The 16,724-nt window shown below is 40.4% G+C and overlaps 1 protein-coding gene and 1 pseudogene across 2 annotated transcripts in view; one reads left to right on the forward strand and one right to left on the reverse strand.

The window, feature by feature from the left end:
- Nucleotides 1-935: 935 nt before the first annotated feature.
- Nucleotides 936-16,724, reverse strand: part of acer3 (alkaline ceramidase 3) — a 52,445-nt gene continuing 36,656 nt past the window's right edge. For both annotated transcript variants that reach the window (XM_033643891.2, XM_033643874.2), the window contains exons 9-11: nucleotides 14,354-14,458; nucleotides 14,217-14,262; nucleotides 936-3,551 (exon numbers count right to left, since the gene is read on the reverse strand). In XM_033643891.2, coding sequence (XP_033499782.1) covers nucleotides 3,498-3,551; nucleotides 14,217-14,262; nucleotides 14,354-14,458 — 205 coding nt within the window. In that variant the 3' untranslated portion in view covers nucleotides 936-3,497. The remainder of the gene's footprint in view (nucleotides 3,552-14,216; nucleotides 14,263-14,353; nucleotides 14,459-16,724) is intronic.
- LOC144464578 (zinc finger BED domain-containing protein 4-like) lies at nucleotides 9,774-10,693 on the forward strand (annotated as a pseudogene).

Consider the following 16,724-nt stretch of genomic DNA (forward strand, 5'->3'; position numbering starts at 1 on the left):
TTTCAATAGGGTCCTCTGCGGATGACTTCGTCATCGCTCTGGCCCTAATAATTCCTTCAGTTTAATAATAATAATAAAAAATCCTTACATTTCAATAGGGTCCTCACACCACTAGGTGCTCGGGCCCTAATAATAATAATAATAATTCCTTCAGTTTCAATAGGGCCTTCGCCTGGCCTTCAGTCGGTGCTCAGGCCCTAATAATAAATGGAGCAGTTTCAATAGGGCCTTCGCCCGGCCTTTGGTCAGTGCTCGGGCCCTAATAATAATAATAATAATGATAAATCCTTGCATTTCAATAGGGTCCTTGCACCACTAGGTGCTTGGGCCCTAATAATGATAATAATAATTCCTTCAGTTTCAATAGGGCCTTCGCCCAGCCTTCGGTCGGTGCTCGGGCCCTAATAATAATAATAAACGCAGCAAAAACAAGAGGGACTTTGGCCAAGGTCCCTAATAATAATAAACACAGCAAAAACAATAGGGTCCTCGGCCGAGGTCCCTAATGATTACCTCCTGGTACAAAAAAACCTTTTGGTCTCTATATCTAATTTCAACTTTCATGACATTTATACAGGTTTGAACTTCTGTTTACATTTTATTGAGGCTTAAAGGTATGCATAATTAAGGGCAGGCCACTCTGAGTGACAGGCTGTCTGCTGATGGTGTTCTCACCACCCCTCACTCCTCCATAGAGCCAGCCTCTCGGCCCAAATATGGTTACAAAATCCAAGATGGTGACAGCTGAAAAGCCAAACTCCAGGCTTCAAAACAGGAATCCACAAACAAATTGGTAACATCACATCAGCTACGTCCATTATTTTTAAGTCTATGTTACTGACACTGCAGCCTTTTTGATATATTTAAATTGCATACATGTGTGTTATGGCACTTTCCAAGTGAGAGGCTAAGAAAAAGTTCTTAGGTAATCAAACTGTCTGACACATTTGCTTTTATTTGACTATGCAGGGCATCAGTAAAGACTGGCACATGAAGTTCAACAAAAATCACAGCGTTTGATAGAGTTGATGATAGAGGCCAGAAGAGCAGAGTTTGCTCCTCTGGACTCAACACATACATTTTTTTCACTTACAGCTACAGTTAACATCATTAGAACAACCTGTAACTAAAACGTTGGACACATGAAATGAATAAGAGGCCAAAGAATCGGGTACCGACTTTGCATTTAAAGCCGATAGTGTTTGTCCTCATGGCAAAACTGCTTGGAACCAGAGGACGGGCACACAAGGGACAGTTAAATGGTTTGTTTATCATGCACATCAAGGCAACTTGGATCACTTGGACTACAACAATAAGGCACCCTCCTTGACAACAGCTCACCTTTACTGATGAGCAGCCATTTCAAGACAGTAATGTACATTAAAGATTCCACAAAGACATTTGGACAATAGTTATCTTTCATACATTGTGCTTATGAATGTTTGTAACACTGGGTTCACATTGTTATACCCAAACATATAAGGGTTAGTTACATAGCATGTAAGTATAATAGAATATGAATGTATCGTGTTGTCTGGAGATATCCCTGCACACAGCAGTTTAGGAGGCCACACAAATACAAATATCTCCATACAACAAAGATGTTGTGCATCTTCAAACAGTTACTTCAAGCTCCAGGTTCTATTGTTTCAATTACATATCCATGATTTCACAGCAGCAAAATAAACATGTTAAATGCAAAGCCCTTCATTTCACACCACAGATGCAGTACATGAAAACTGAGTCCAAGATTCAAAGAGTTCTACAGTGGGTTTACAGTAGTTCCTCCATGTACAATGGAATGTTTGGCAATGTCTGAAATAAGCTGGAAAAGTATGCAATCTAGTGGTTGGATCATAAACTGTTTTACAAAGATATTCCCCATCAGTGTGCATGTGTGCCGCTGGACTCTTCACCTGGATGCAATGATGTGAATAAATAGACCAGAAAAGGACTAATAAATAAGAGTGTAATACATTAAATGTAGTAGTATTGTTGGATATGTTTAAGTCTTCACTACCTGTAGATAAAACAATGTCAACACGTCTTTAATGAAGTACTTTTCTGACAAGAAGGGAAGGACCTTCACTTCCATTTCTTTTTTCTCACAGAACAGCAAATCTTGAAGAGATTTGATGTTATGAAGGCAGGAGGCAGAAAGTCTTATCAGAAATGGCTGTGTCTGGCAGCCCATTTCCTGCAGCTCATGAAGATGCAATCATTCAGACATGTCCCATTTATTTGCTTGGTCCTTTGATTGAATATTAACAATTAGAAATAGGAAATCTTCCTCTTAAACAGGTTGTCTTTCTAGCTGGCTTCATTCGCTGGACTTCAATTATCTATAGTGGAGCTGATGCATTTCTACTGACGTTTCTGCACATTTACAGTATTTGATCAGACCATGCAGATGTTAGTCACACCCCAACAAACAGGTTTCTTAACACAACACACACCGAGGGAGGCTCATTGTGAGTCTTATACAACCCAGTACTCAACCCCTGTGGGCTTGAGGGGTGGCTGTAAAATTTTAGTCCTTCACAGAGCACAAATTTGTGTGCAGTATCACTTTAAAGAATGTGAAAGTGTTTCTCTGTCTACAGAAGCTCGAGCTGTAGAAAGTGGTTCAACTTACTTTATATGCCTGAAAAAAGATGTGGAACCCTGTCCTAAACAAAATTAAAATTCCATATGATGATGTATAACAAAACCATGAGAATTGCATCTCTTTCTTGAATACAACAAGGAAAGGCTTTAACATGTCTCTCACATTACATGACTGTTTTAAATCCCAGAACAACTTTGGCAAAGGAAAAAACAAAGGAATTTTCATTCCAGTCTTGGCATGTTTTGATAGGTAAATTTCAAGTAAAAATGAAGCCTGTGGCCAAGGAAATGAAGGAGGATCTCCTGGTCAAGACAGCTGAGCCACAATATCACAGTATCACTTTCCCTTTCAAGTTGGCAGTTTCTGTCCCAAAAACAAGACAATACTCCTTGAAATGGGATATGACAACACTATGTCATAAGTAGAGCTCCCTCTGCAACTTGTAAAACTACACATAAATAAGAATCTTAGTTGTATTTTAGTTCAGGAAGAGATCTGAATACCTACAGAAGAAGAATCATAACAAAAAAATATTCTGATGTAAATTTTGAATGACAGTTTTCCCTTTTCCCAAACCCTAATTAAGATAACACCAAAACTCCCCTCAACATTTACCACTGCAGCAGATCACACGTAATGTTTGCTTTGAAAATGAATAAGCAAATGAATTTATTACACCTGAATAAGATCACAGAACCCAATTCTAACAAATAATGATTTATGAAAAAAAAATCCCAGCAGAAGCAAAGGGTCCCTGGGGTGGTACCTTGGGGTCTACCTGTCCCCTAGCTGTGTGGAGTTCTCAGCAGCAGGCACTGGCAGGTCCCTGTGCCGAAGGTGTCTGGATATGGCAGTCGTCATTCTTCAGTTGATCCCCTTCCATTTCATTTCAACTTGTCTTCTGTGGTTCAATGTGCAACGTGGGCCAAACTCCACAAAGAAACTAGTTGGCATGAGACAGGACAAATAATTAAATGAATAGATGAACCCAATAATAAATTAATGCAATTAAATAAAAGCTGCTATATGGGGCGTCGGTGGCTTAGTGGATAGAGTAGGCGCCCCATGAACAAGGCTGTTGCCGAAGCGGCGCAGGTTTGACTCCAGCCTTTGGCCTTTTGCTGCATGTCATTCCTTCTCTCTACCCCCTTCACACGTAGCTGTCCTATCAATTAAAGGCAAAAACGACCAAAAAATATCTTTAAAAAAAATAATAATAAAATAAAAACTGCAATATATACAAAGGCTAAGGGCTAGAGCAGTGATATTGATGAAATGATGTAGTGAGTCCCCAGGACCCACAGCTCGTCATTTTAGTGGGTCCAAGAAAAACTGATTTGGCCCCAGATAAAATTTGTGGTTTTTGACAATTTGGTTTTGGTCTAATGGCATATTGTTATAATTATGGTTATATTTATTTATGTTGGAAATCTATCTGGAAAAAAATCCCAAGTCTGAAAACTATATTTAGAAAAAAACACACAGAGTGTATATGTTGTTGTTTTTTTTTTGTTTGTTTGTTTGTTTTTAAGGATTTTTTTTTTTTTTTTTTTGTGCATTTTTGCCTTTAATGCACAGGACAGGTAAGTATGAAAGGGGGAGAGAGAGGGGATGACATGTAGCAAAGGAGAAACATACAAACATACAAAATCATTTCAGCACAATTAAACATACACAAAACAAAAAAAATGCACTTGCACAATTGCACTAAAATATATTCTCCCATCTATTACTCTCCCTTTCATTTTATAATGTGTAAAATAGGAACATTTGAACAACAGATGTCACACTTCCTCATTTTTCCATCAAGATCTTCTGACAGCAATTTTCAGTCGTCCCAATAGTTAATAGTCTAGCCATGTAATAAAGGTACTTAAAGCAGTTCAGGTCTCCGTGATCTTATATATCTGATCCATTTTGACCACCATCTCTTAAATTTCTCAGATTGTAGTTTTAAAGCGAACGTCAGTCTCTCCATGATGTAGATTTCATGAACAGTTCTTTGCCAGTCTTCCAGTGTCGGTGCGTTGGGTTGTAGCCACTTCCTTGTTACAGCTTTCTTCACTCCAATCAATAATATCTTCATTAGATATTTGTCTGCTATTGATTGAGTATGCAATGCCATGGTACCAAAATACATTGAGCTGACATCAAATTGTATAGTAATTTGAAATATGTATTCCAGACAATTTTTTTTATATATATATACTTTATTAATCCCGAGGGGAAATTCAATTTTTTACTCTGTTTGTCAATTACACACACATGCAAAAACTGGACCTATACATGCACTAAGTGGAGAGATGTCAGAGTGGGCTGCCCATGACAGGCGCTCCAAGCAGTTGGGGAGTTCGGTGCCTTGCTCAGGGGCACCTTGGCAGTGCCCAGGAGGTGAACTGGCACCTCTCCAGCTACCAGTCCACGCTCCATATTTTGGTCCAGACGGGGACTTGAACAGGCAACCCTCCGGTTCCCAACCCAAGTCCATATGGACTGAGCTACTGCCGCCCCAATCATGAATGTCATGCCAGTAAGACAAAAGTTTCGGACAATCCCAAAATAAATGATAATGGTTGGCTGTATCCGAACCACACATCCTCCAACAATTTGTTCCACTACCTTGATGTCTCTTCTGAGCAGGTGTTATAAAGAATCTCATAATGTTTTTCCATCCAAACTCCCGCCAGCTGTGTGAAGTTGTGGTTTTCCATTGTAATTTACAAATGTTTTCCCATTCATCCTCAGGCATGACCAGATCACCCTCCCTTTCCCATCTACATTTAATATGCAGGGTGTTCGATTTTGAGGAGTATTGGAAACTTTTGTGTAATCTAGACATTAGTCTCTTTACACTCCCAGATTTGTAAGATGAAACAAAGACCTTCAGGATATCACTTCTCAAGTACTCTGTCAAAATTGTATTTAATCGATGCCTTACTTGAAGGTATCTGAAAAAATCTTGCTTCTCTAAACCATATTCCCTTTTGAGATCCTCCCTCTTCTATTTTCTTACACCTGGCCCTGAACTGCAGGTCACAGAGATACACCAAGGATCTTATTTGAGCCGCATAGTAGTAATCTTTTAAATTTGGCAGTGCCATCCCCCCTTTGTCTTTTGATAATTGCATTACTATATATATATATATAGTATACATACATACATACATACACATATATATATATATATATATACATATATATACACATACAGTATATATATATACATATATATATATACATACACACATATATATATATATACATATATATATATATATATATATATATATATATATATTTATTCTTGGTTTTTTTACCCATCCAGATATATTGAGAAACTAATTTCTGCCATTCAATGAACTGTCGATCACTTATTTCAATTGGCAGTGATAGGAAGAGATACAACAGGCGTGGCAAAATCACCATTTTGACCGATTCAATCCTTGAGGTTAGACTGAGAAAAGGTAAGTGATTCCATTTGGAGATGTCAGACTTAATTTTAAGGTTGAGAGGAATATAGTTGGCTTCAAATAATTTTGTAATGTCTTGGGTAAGATTAATTCCCAGATACTTCATTGATTTCTTGTTACAACTCAAGCTGTATTTAGTTACCAAATCATCTGGTGGGTTAAAATTAAAAATCATAGCCTGGGTTTTCTGGATATTTATCTTATAGCCTGATAATTGACCAAACATATCCATCGACGACATTAAAGTTGGTAGTCACTACTAGAAGACCAGGAATTTTAAGAGAGAGTGGACATCCTTTTTGGAAATAAATGACTCTCCAGACACCTCTGCAACTTTACTCTGGCAAACTGGAAAAGCTGTTTTAAGGGGCAAAATAATTTCATGCTCATCTTACAAAAAACGAAAAGATACAGCATTGCAAATCGAAATAGAAAAGAAAATTAAAGAACTTGAAAACACCCATGCAACTAATCCTACTGAAAGCATCTACTATGAACTACAGAAGTACAAAATGGAACTGAATAAACTTAAATTTCTAATTGAAAGACTAAGGGCTCTAGTTTCACAGACCAGGCGAAGCACACCTGTGCTTCGCCAACTGGGTGTGGCCAGGCGGATTTTGCAAGTTTGGCACACCGTGCGCCTGGCGCAGCTACTCCTCTTTCCCCCTTCTGTCCCTCCTACCTGCGCAAGTCGGAAAGAGGGAGGAGAGAAGGCGTGGAGTGGGTTTTACACACATCACACCAATCAAATGAGCCCCTCTCCTCGCCCTTAAATGCTCCGCGTGAAGGCGTAATGAGAGTTTACTCAATTCGCCATGGCAGAAGAGAGCAGCAGCGTCAGATGGCCAAACTTCTCCCAGAAGGAAACTGATGTTTTGGTCCAGGAGGTCCAAGCTCGCAGTGTCCGAATATACGGAACTGCAGACCTCCTTGGGCTGATGATGCAAAGGTAGCCTGGGAGGAGGTCACCACAATCGTAAATCAATGTTGGGTTTCTCTCGTGCGCGCGTGCGCTCTCTCTTTCTCTCTCGCAGTCTCACTCTGTTTCTTTTCTTTTGACTTTTCTAAGATGACAGATGCTGAATATATACTCCCTATCTGATGCTGTGGCTGTTTGTGGTTGGCTGAGAGGGATGTGAACTCATTAGTTTGCAGCTGTGTTAATCAAATCAGGTTGGGTTTCCATTACACGTGCCAAACATGACAAACAGTGCCAATCCCCTTTGATCTGACATCAGATGTGACGGGACAGTCGATATAGAGATACATTTATGTGCTGATTGCAGAAAGTTGCATTGAATAGTGTTTTTTGGGGTATTTATTGCATTGTTAATGTGCCTGATATTCTGGAAACCTGCCTGTGAGATTTTGGTGACGTGTGCACACTGTCAGCCGGTCAGCCAAACTTCAGCTTACACCGCCTGCACTCTGCCTGCGCTCCGCCTGCGCTGACAGTAGACCTGGTTTCAGCTGGCAAGCTTTTAGCGCACCTTCGGTGAAGCCTTTTGGCACGAAACTGTCACTGCGCCAAGCTAGATCTGTCGACACCTCCCCCTGCTGCGCCGCCAGACCCATCTCAGCGCACCTCGGTCTGCCAAACTACCAAACTGAGCGCGCCTCGGGTTGCGCTGCTCGAAACTAGCTCTGAGCGGGGTTCGCCACCCTGCACCACCCTGCGCTGCGCCGGGAAACTAGAGCCCTAAGACTTAACACATCTCAACACAGTAATAGATAAACAGCGTATCTGGCAAATCTGGTTAAACAAAATAAGGATAGAACAATCATAACAGTAATTAAGGACTCAGCAGGGAAGCCACACCATGACCCAAAAGACATCAACAATATATTTAAGAATTATTATCAAGATTTATTCACACTCTCTCACAACCCAAGTACTCATGATATACATAAAGTCTTGAGTAATATCAATCTACCCCAATTAACACCAGAACAAACTAAGTCACTCGAACAGCCATTAACCTCAGATGAATTTCACAACACACTCAGTAAAATGCAAAACAATAAGGCCCCCGGTCCCGATGGCTTCCCTGCTGAGTTCTACAAACATTTCTGGTCCACCATTTCACCTCTTTCTTTCAGAATGATTGATGAATTCCGCAAAAATAAAAGAATATCTCCTACCATGAATACAGCCTTAATCACCTTACTTTTAAAACTTGATAAAGACCCCACTCATCTAGCTAGTTATTGTCCTCTCTCTCTAATCAACACAGACACAAAAATCATAAGCAAGGCACCAGAGATGGGGACTCGAGTTTGCGACTCGGACTCGAGTCGCACTTAAGTCTCACACACAGAGACTTCAGACTTGACTTGAACTTGTGCTCAAAATACTTCAGACTTGACTCGGATTCGTGTTTTGGGACTCGTGAACAATCATTATATTTTCTATTTTTGGCGTATTAACATTAAGGAAACTTTGAAACGTCTGACGAGTTTCCTTCCATAGTACTATAGTAACCATAGTAACCATATTACGCGGGTGCGCGCCTCACGCACGAGTACCTCAGATGACGGTAACACTATGGCGACCGGCAAACCTGCAGCTGCTGCTGTACCCTTTGTAATTACATTTGGTTATAAGAACTTCAAACAAGACGGCACCAACAAAAGAAGCGCAGACTGCAAAGTCTGCAGTATCAAAATTAAGGATGCTGGATCAACGACATCAAATTTTATCAGGCACCTGAAAACTCACCTGGAGGGGTCAGTCACATTAGCGCATATGGATGGTTAGCAAACATGTTTAGCTCAGCATCTGCTATGTAACGTTAACCTAGCTTGCTACTAGCTTTGGAACTGAATATTTGAAAAGATGAGTGAATGTTAGTTTGCTTGTCACACTTGTTTGCACTGAGTGGTGTTGACATGACGTAAAAAAAGGTCGGTAATGTTAATCATCTACGTTCCGCTGCCACCATCTACTAGCTAACGTTAAACGTAGAAAAATACATACATACTGTCGGCTTACAGGCAGGTTACAGGTTTATTGTTGACCACGTAACGTTAATGTTACAGGTTTATTAGGTTACCATTACACTGGGTTTGAGAGAGAGGATAGTGGAATGTGTTAATTTATAGTAGACTTTCCATGTTGTTCATCTACAGGTTTTCTGAATTCAACAAAGTGAAAAAACTGGCCAGTGGAGAGGGACAGAGCAGCCTTGATGCGTTCTTGACTCAGGCAAAAGGTGTGCAGATATACAGCCAGGGCCATCCCAGACAGAAGGCCATTACTGAATCCATAATACAGGATCTCATCATTTCATGCAATCTGCCTCTGTCTTTGATTGGCAAGCCTAGCTTCAAGAATTTCATGTCAGTGGTAGAGGAGAGATACTGCCCAGTAAGTCGAAGCACCGTAACCAGACGTCTGAGTGAACTAGCAGCAGACAGAGTCCAAGATCAAATCCAAACTAGAAAAGACAGACAATGTGTCTGTGACTGTTGATATCTGGACTGACCGAAGCATGCGTGGCTTTTTAGGGGTAACAGCCCACTTCATGGAAATAGAGAAAAACAGCCCAAGCCTGCAAACTGTTCTCTTAAGTTGTGAACGATTCACAGGGTCACACACTGGAGAAAGAATAAGTGAGAAATTTGAGGAGATATGCGACAACTTCAATATAAAACACAAATTAGATGACATTATCTGTGACAATGCAGCAAATATGAGGAAAGCCTTCACAGTTTGTTTCCCCTCTGCAACAACTGAGAGTGAAGATGGTGAAGACGACCTGGAAAACAGCAACTTATGGGAGGATATAAGTGAGAATTTCCAGGACGATGTGGAATCTATCCAGAGCAGCTGCCATCAACAGCGACTACAGTGCTTTGCACATTCATTACAGCTTGTTGTGTGAGATGGACTGAAGGACACAAAGACTCTGAACAGTGCAATGGCAAAAGTGACAAAATTCTGCAGTTTACTTCATTCCACTTGTGGGCTGAAAGAAGCATTTGAGGGAGAGTATGGAGCCAATCGAAGCATCCCCTTTGCTCTATCAACACGATGGAATTACAACTCTCTGCCTTGTGGAGGCAATCACTGACCTGGATCCTCAAAGCCTAAATACTCTTCTGGAAGCCCAAGGACATAAAGGCCTGTGCTTATCAGCAAGAGAATGGAATCAGCTGAAAGAGCTTGTGGAAATTTTGGCCCCATTTCTCAAGCAACAGACCTCACACAAGGGGAGAAAGTGGTGACTCTAAGTGCGGCTCTGCCTTGCGTTCTCTCACTCAACAGCCACCTCAACAGTATGCTGAATACAACTCGGCATCTGGCCGGTTTTGTGAAAGCTCTCCAGAAGTCACTGCAACGCCGTTTCCGGGGGATCTTTGCAAATGTCAGAATGGATGACTCAGTTCAACCCGCAGGAGATCTTCCATTTGGAGATATGGTCTACATGATGTCTGCACTACTAGACCCATCATTCTGCGTCTTTTGGCTAGAGCAAGATGTCCTTGCACCAGATGAAGTCAAGAGTGAGGTGAAGGAGATGATAATAGGTAGGTGAATGCACACCATTTCCAAACACATTATCATCACATTATGCATCATTCATGGCTTGGAGTTTTCAGGCACCTTTCATTTCCTTCTCCTCCCAACTTTTCAGGCACTCAAATCTTTTCTCGCTTTCAATAACATCAGTAAAATCTCATTTAGACTTACTTATCGTTCATTAACTTAACCATCACCACTGTCAACGTCATAATATTGTAACTAACCATGATTTTTGTGCAACTTTTTCAGACCTTGTCTTGGCTGAGGCTCGGAAAGTCACCATACTTGCTGAGAGCAGTAGTGGAGAGGATGATAAGGATGAGCCACCTGCTAAAACTCCACGCCTTTTCACTGGCTACAGGAAATAAAGCAACAAGAAGGATGACCATGTATCATCTGTCAAGGCTGAGCTCATTCGCTACATCCAGGTGTGCTCTGATGAAGAAGAAGCAGACTGCCTAGGTTTCTGGAAAAGGCATGCAAAGGTCTTCCCAAGGCTCTATCTTGTGGCTATGAGAGTGCTCGCTGTTCCTGCCACCAGTGCACCAGTGGAAAGAGTATACAGTCACGGAGGCCTTATAATGCGCCCTCACCAAGCCAGGCTTAGTGCAAGGACACTGTCCAGCTTGATCTTTTTGAAATGTAACCATTCTGTTGCATAACACTTTTCTAGGTCTTACAGTAGGCCACTGGAGGACAACTACAAGCTTGTTAATGTTTTGTGGCCCATACCCAGTGTATTGAGAGAAGAATAACGTAAACCATTCTGATCTTATTGCAGGTTTGTTATTGTTACATATTTTGTTCTTGGCAAAACAACACAGGTGATTGTTTCCACAAAAAGGTTACTGTTTTGTTAGTAAAGGAGTCAAGATAGCCAATAACTCCAGTGATATTCCATATTTTGTTCCTTGAGTTTTACTTTTATGCAAGGAATCATTTTTGTCATACAAAGAAAGGTGCCAATTTTCACAAATGGTAGATATCTCTTTTGGAACAGGTCATGTATATTTTTGTAATTCTCTGAGTTTGGTATATAGAGAATTGAGCCTCCCCCTTCTACATTTTTTTAGTGATGAGGAAATAGAAATTATTTTCCCCCTCAGGACTGCCTTGAATGCATCCCACACCATAGGAGGGGACACATTGTTGTTTTCTTTAAAATAGGTATCTATTGCCTTTTCCAACTCTCCTTTTACCTGGGGGTTATTCAATAAACTTGAGTTCAATTTCCATAGTGTCGATTTTTGGTTATTATCAATATTAATTGTCATTACTATTGGTGAATGATCAGATATACCAATTGTTCCAATATCACGACTGAATTCTAAATCGTTCTCTCTTGAATGCAAAAAATAGTCAATCCTTGAATAAGCAGATTGAGGTGCAGACAAATAAGTGTAGTCATGGCCTGTTGGATTAAACTCCCTATCTTTAGTCTCTGAAATGTGTTCATATTGGACTTGATTTGAAATAAGGATGGCAGACCCTCTTCTATGTCCTGATTTATAGGATGAGTGAAATACATATTTGAAGCCTCCTCTTCTCAGTTTTGCATGTTCAGTTTCAGATAAATGTGTTTCCTGAAGGAATGCTACCTGAGCACGCTCCCTTCTCAATTCTGACAGTATCTTGCCTCTCTTAATTGGATTGAGTATTCCATTTACATTGAAGGAGACCATTTTCAAATTTAGATGGGAGATTGTGTGACATCTCTATTCCTGCTCTGAACTGCAGCGAACACATGAACAAAACAACAACTTTAGCATAGGCTTTTATTTGAAAGTCTGTGTCACTGTCAAACAGCGGTAGGCAGATGGCAAGCAGCCAAGAGAAAGATGATGAGGATAACATTATTTACTCAGGAATAAATCAGCAGAGTGGAAGAATTTTGGATTTCGGAGAAAATACAGGACAACAGTTACCTGCCTGGACCAGCCTCTCACTCCACTAACCTCTTGCTTTAGCAACATTAGTACATTAGCAACATTACAATAGTTTTAACTAAGGGTGTCCCCGACTAAGAATTTTCATAGTCGAATCTGAATTGACAGATTTTTCCTTTAGCCGACTAATCGTCGAATCATGTTATTTTCCCCCTCATTGATTAATGAGCTCATTTGCATCAGTTTCTGCTCCAGAGAAAAGAGCTAAAACACCCAAATAAACAAATTTAATTCTTCAGTTGGCATAATAAGATAATAATAATTATAAAAGTAAAAGTAAAACAGTTTTCCTTATTTCTGACTTCAAGTTACTTCATTAATCAACTCAGGTTCATACAAGTTCATCCACACGGACCGTGTGTCACCGCTCTCAATCGTCTGACAAAAGTAGCCAAATAAAAAATCAGAGTCTATCAAGAAAACAATCAGCGGTGAAATTCGGTTCAAGACTTAATAATCCTTCAAAAAAGTTTGATTGGAAAGCACATACCTCCTCCAAAGTGTTTGTTTATGCGCTCCACCACCGTTAATCATCACCACATGATTCCCGAGCACGGCACCGCTGCTGCTCACCGCTCTCTCGGGAAAAAAAATCTCAAGGAAAAATATTTGTGGCTAGTGGCGGGAGCAAAATAAAATAAATAGATTCCAATAAAGCCACCTTCCTCCTCTGATAGGTTAAGAACAGTCCCTTCAGTGCGGTGAGGTTTGTGGACCATTACCTGCCACAAAGAGAGAAATGTGAACGGCTCCTTTCTCCTCTCCTCTCCATGTCACATACCTGTGTGCCGCCACGGCTCGGCTGTTCGGGTATTTCTGGGCAGTCATGACACCAACGAAAAGGAAATTATTGGACCTGGAGCCGGGCTTCTCGGTGGCCAGTAAACCGTTATCTTGTGGTGGCCATAGTGCTCCGCCGTTTTCCTGTATATGACCCCTGTTCAACCCACAACTGGCAGGATTCTGCTTGCACAGAACTATTTTTAGTCGCAAACGCAAGTAAAATGCGTAGAGCTCTGAATGAGGCTAAAAACAGAGTTCAAATGACGTTTTTCCAGACAACTTTTTATGTCAGGGCTTCAGGACACATGGATCACTACGGACGAGCAGTATGGAGATATTTTGTGGTTTCAATTATTTGTTTTTGGACGTTTGAATCTGGGGCACCGTAAGCCTCCATTAGGTGGAGTTTTGTTGCTACCTCCTCTCCCTTTGGATCTCCGCAAATGTTGTGAGGACTCTAAAACTTCACCTGATCCTCCATTGGCATGAGGGTGAGTAGATAATGGGTGAATTTTCATGTTGGTTGCACTATCCCTTGAACAGGTGTGTAAACTAACTAGCAGCTATCGCTCGTTCATGACAGAGTCATGGAGGACGAGGGGCGAGCTAGCTCTGTTGTGTTTGATAACATTGTTGAATGTAAACAGAAGTGAAGCCCAACGGTGCTTAGCCTGCCTTTAATACTGAATTAAAGCCAAGTCCTTTCGAGTCATCTGTCTCAAGTCAAAGTCAAGTCTCAAGTCATGAATACAAAGTCAATGTCAAGTCGAGTCTTTTATCAACGTTAGTCAAGCAAGTCTCAAATCATCATATTTGCGACTTAAGTCTGACTCGAGTCAAGTCATGTTACTCGAGTCCCCCATCTCTGCTGCTAGACATACCTTTACATTTGGTCTGTACTTGAGGTAGGTTGACCTGATCTGCAGGCTAGAAGAAGATATAAATAAGATTTCAATGCAAATAAACATGTCTCACCACAACAAAATCACTGTGGCTGTCTCCTGAAATGGCAGCTTACCTGAGAAGTATGTGCAGGTAGGATCCAAGGCCTGTAAAGATGTGCCACCAGGCATGGAACTGTGTGATTACTCCAACACCAGGGGGTAGTGTTTGCCTTCTGGCTCTGAATAACAAAGCAAACTAGAATTACTGTCCCGCAGTTGTATACCTCCATGCACCAGTCAAGTTTCTCTTACAGTTTACATCCATGTCAGTGAAAATACGGATGCTTCACACGCGTCTTCCCCCCAACAGCACAAACGATCTACACAGTCAGCACAGTTTCAAGGTGGACACCCAAAATGAGTGTCACCAATATCTAATCAAATGTCTCCCCTTCTAATCCTGAGATATGACATTGAGTAATGGCCAAAAAAGTGTTTTTGCAGAATATTACGATGTCACAGTGAAGCTGACCATTGACCTTTTGGATATAAATGTCATAACATCATCATTTTATCCTATTGGACATTTGTGTGAATTTTTGTCATAATTAGCATGAGAATTAGAATTATAGCTGCTGCGCAGCAATGGTCGGGGCCGGGCAATTTTAGGCAAAATTAGGCAATTCTGAGCAACACACACACTAAAACAAAGCATATCACAACATAGAAGTTACATCATATAATTATGGCATGACCTTCAAGTTGTGGATGAGTGGCTGAAGTGATCAGACTCATAAAAGACAAAGGAAAGAAAAAACTCAAGAACAAGAAAGTAAGAATAACATTAACTGCTAGCAATTATGAACAAACTGGCCTGATCTAGCTTAAAGCTAAACATTATCCATGGTGACAAAGATGAAAACATTTTTTAAAATGTAAAAGTAGCTATTGGATAGACTCTGCATATTGACTGATAGCTAAGCCAAATAAACAGGGAAAAGAGACAAGGAATAAGAGGGGAAAGTGTTGATAAAGAGTATTTGTCTCTCTGCGAAACAGCCTGGATCATAATTATTTTAACCTTAGTAGTCTCTAATCCACATAGCATGATGCCTGAACATAGGACTTTCACATTAGAATGTCCGTTCTGCCTTAGCTGAGGCTTGAACTCACAACTTCTGAGACTGAGGTCCGTCTTCGATCTCACTGAGCTAATTGGCAAGTGACAGTTCATGTGTGGCTTCACAAATTGACTAAGTCAAGCATCAGGGTGCCAGACAGTAGCCATCCATGCTATGGAAAAGCAAATTTCAAAGTGAAAGTTCCAAAGCTGTAGCACATATGGTTGATTTGTTATGAATTTTCAAAGTTTTGGAATTTAGAGGCTTGCTGTAGCGCCACCATCAGGACTATTGTCTTGTGTTTCCAGTTGAGGACATGTGGCATGGGACTGGACCTTTATGAAAAGTTTGGGTAGATTTCTCATATGGAAATGTTGCACGAGCTGAGGCTTGAACTCACAATCTTCAACACCAAGAACCATCCTCTGTCTCACTGAGCTAATTGGCAAATGGAAATGTCACATGTAGCTTCACAAATTGACTAAGCCAGTCACCTGTGTGCAAGACAGCAGCTGTTAGTGTGTAAAGGCAGATTTTAAACGGCTGTCACAAATTCAGTTATTAAGAAAAAAATCCAAAAATACACAAATTGCATCTAGACAGCATGGGGATGTTGGTAATTTGTTTTTAACAATGATTTATTGGCTCCATAATGAAAAACTGATGTTTAAAAATGCCATTTTTGCATTGACTCCAATTATTCGCATGAGAGCAAAATTCAAAATGCTGTAAAAAATTTTTACAGTAATTTTACAGTGTTTACAGTATTAACAGTTGACGTTCACAAACAACAACCAGAATCACCAGTGCGTTCCATGGGTTAGGTTGACCTCTGACCACCAAATTTTAATCAGTCCATATGGACATTTGGGTTAACTTTGGAGAAATTCCCTCAAGGTATTCTTGAGATATCACTTTCACAAGAATGAGACAGACACACTCACAGTGAACTTAACCTTAAACCTTTGACCATCTAAATCTAATCAGTTCATCATTGAGTCCAAGTGGACATTTTATTTAAAGAAATTCTTTCAAGACGTTTGTGCGATATCGGCTCATGAGAAGGGGACAGCCGTACATATGTGAGGATGGATGAACAACCTGAAAACATAATGCCTCCAGCTAGAGCTATTTCCAGTAGAAATGTATCTCCAACAGTAAATGATTCTCTAAGAGATGTTGCTAAGAAATTGTTCTGATAAATGTTTTATCTTAAACGTGAATCAAAACCTAAACAGGCATTTTAGATTAGTTGGTTCGGTGTCTTATTCCACAGTAAATGAGCTGATACATTTTCAGGCACTGATATTACTGAGTTTTCCTGACTTCTCCTTGAGAATAGAAAAAAATGATTTACATTATTGTTGTGATGTCACAACTGACA

This window comes from Epinephelus lanceolatus, chromosome 11 (genome assembly GCF_041903045.1).
Source record: "Epinephelus lanceolatus isolate andai-2023 chromosome 11, ASM4190304v1, whole genome shotgun sequence".
In the NCBI taxonomy this organism is placed as follows: domain Eukaryota; kingdom Metazoa; phylum Chordata; class Actinopteri; order Perciformes; family Serranidae; genus Epinephelus; species Epinephelus lanceolatus.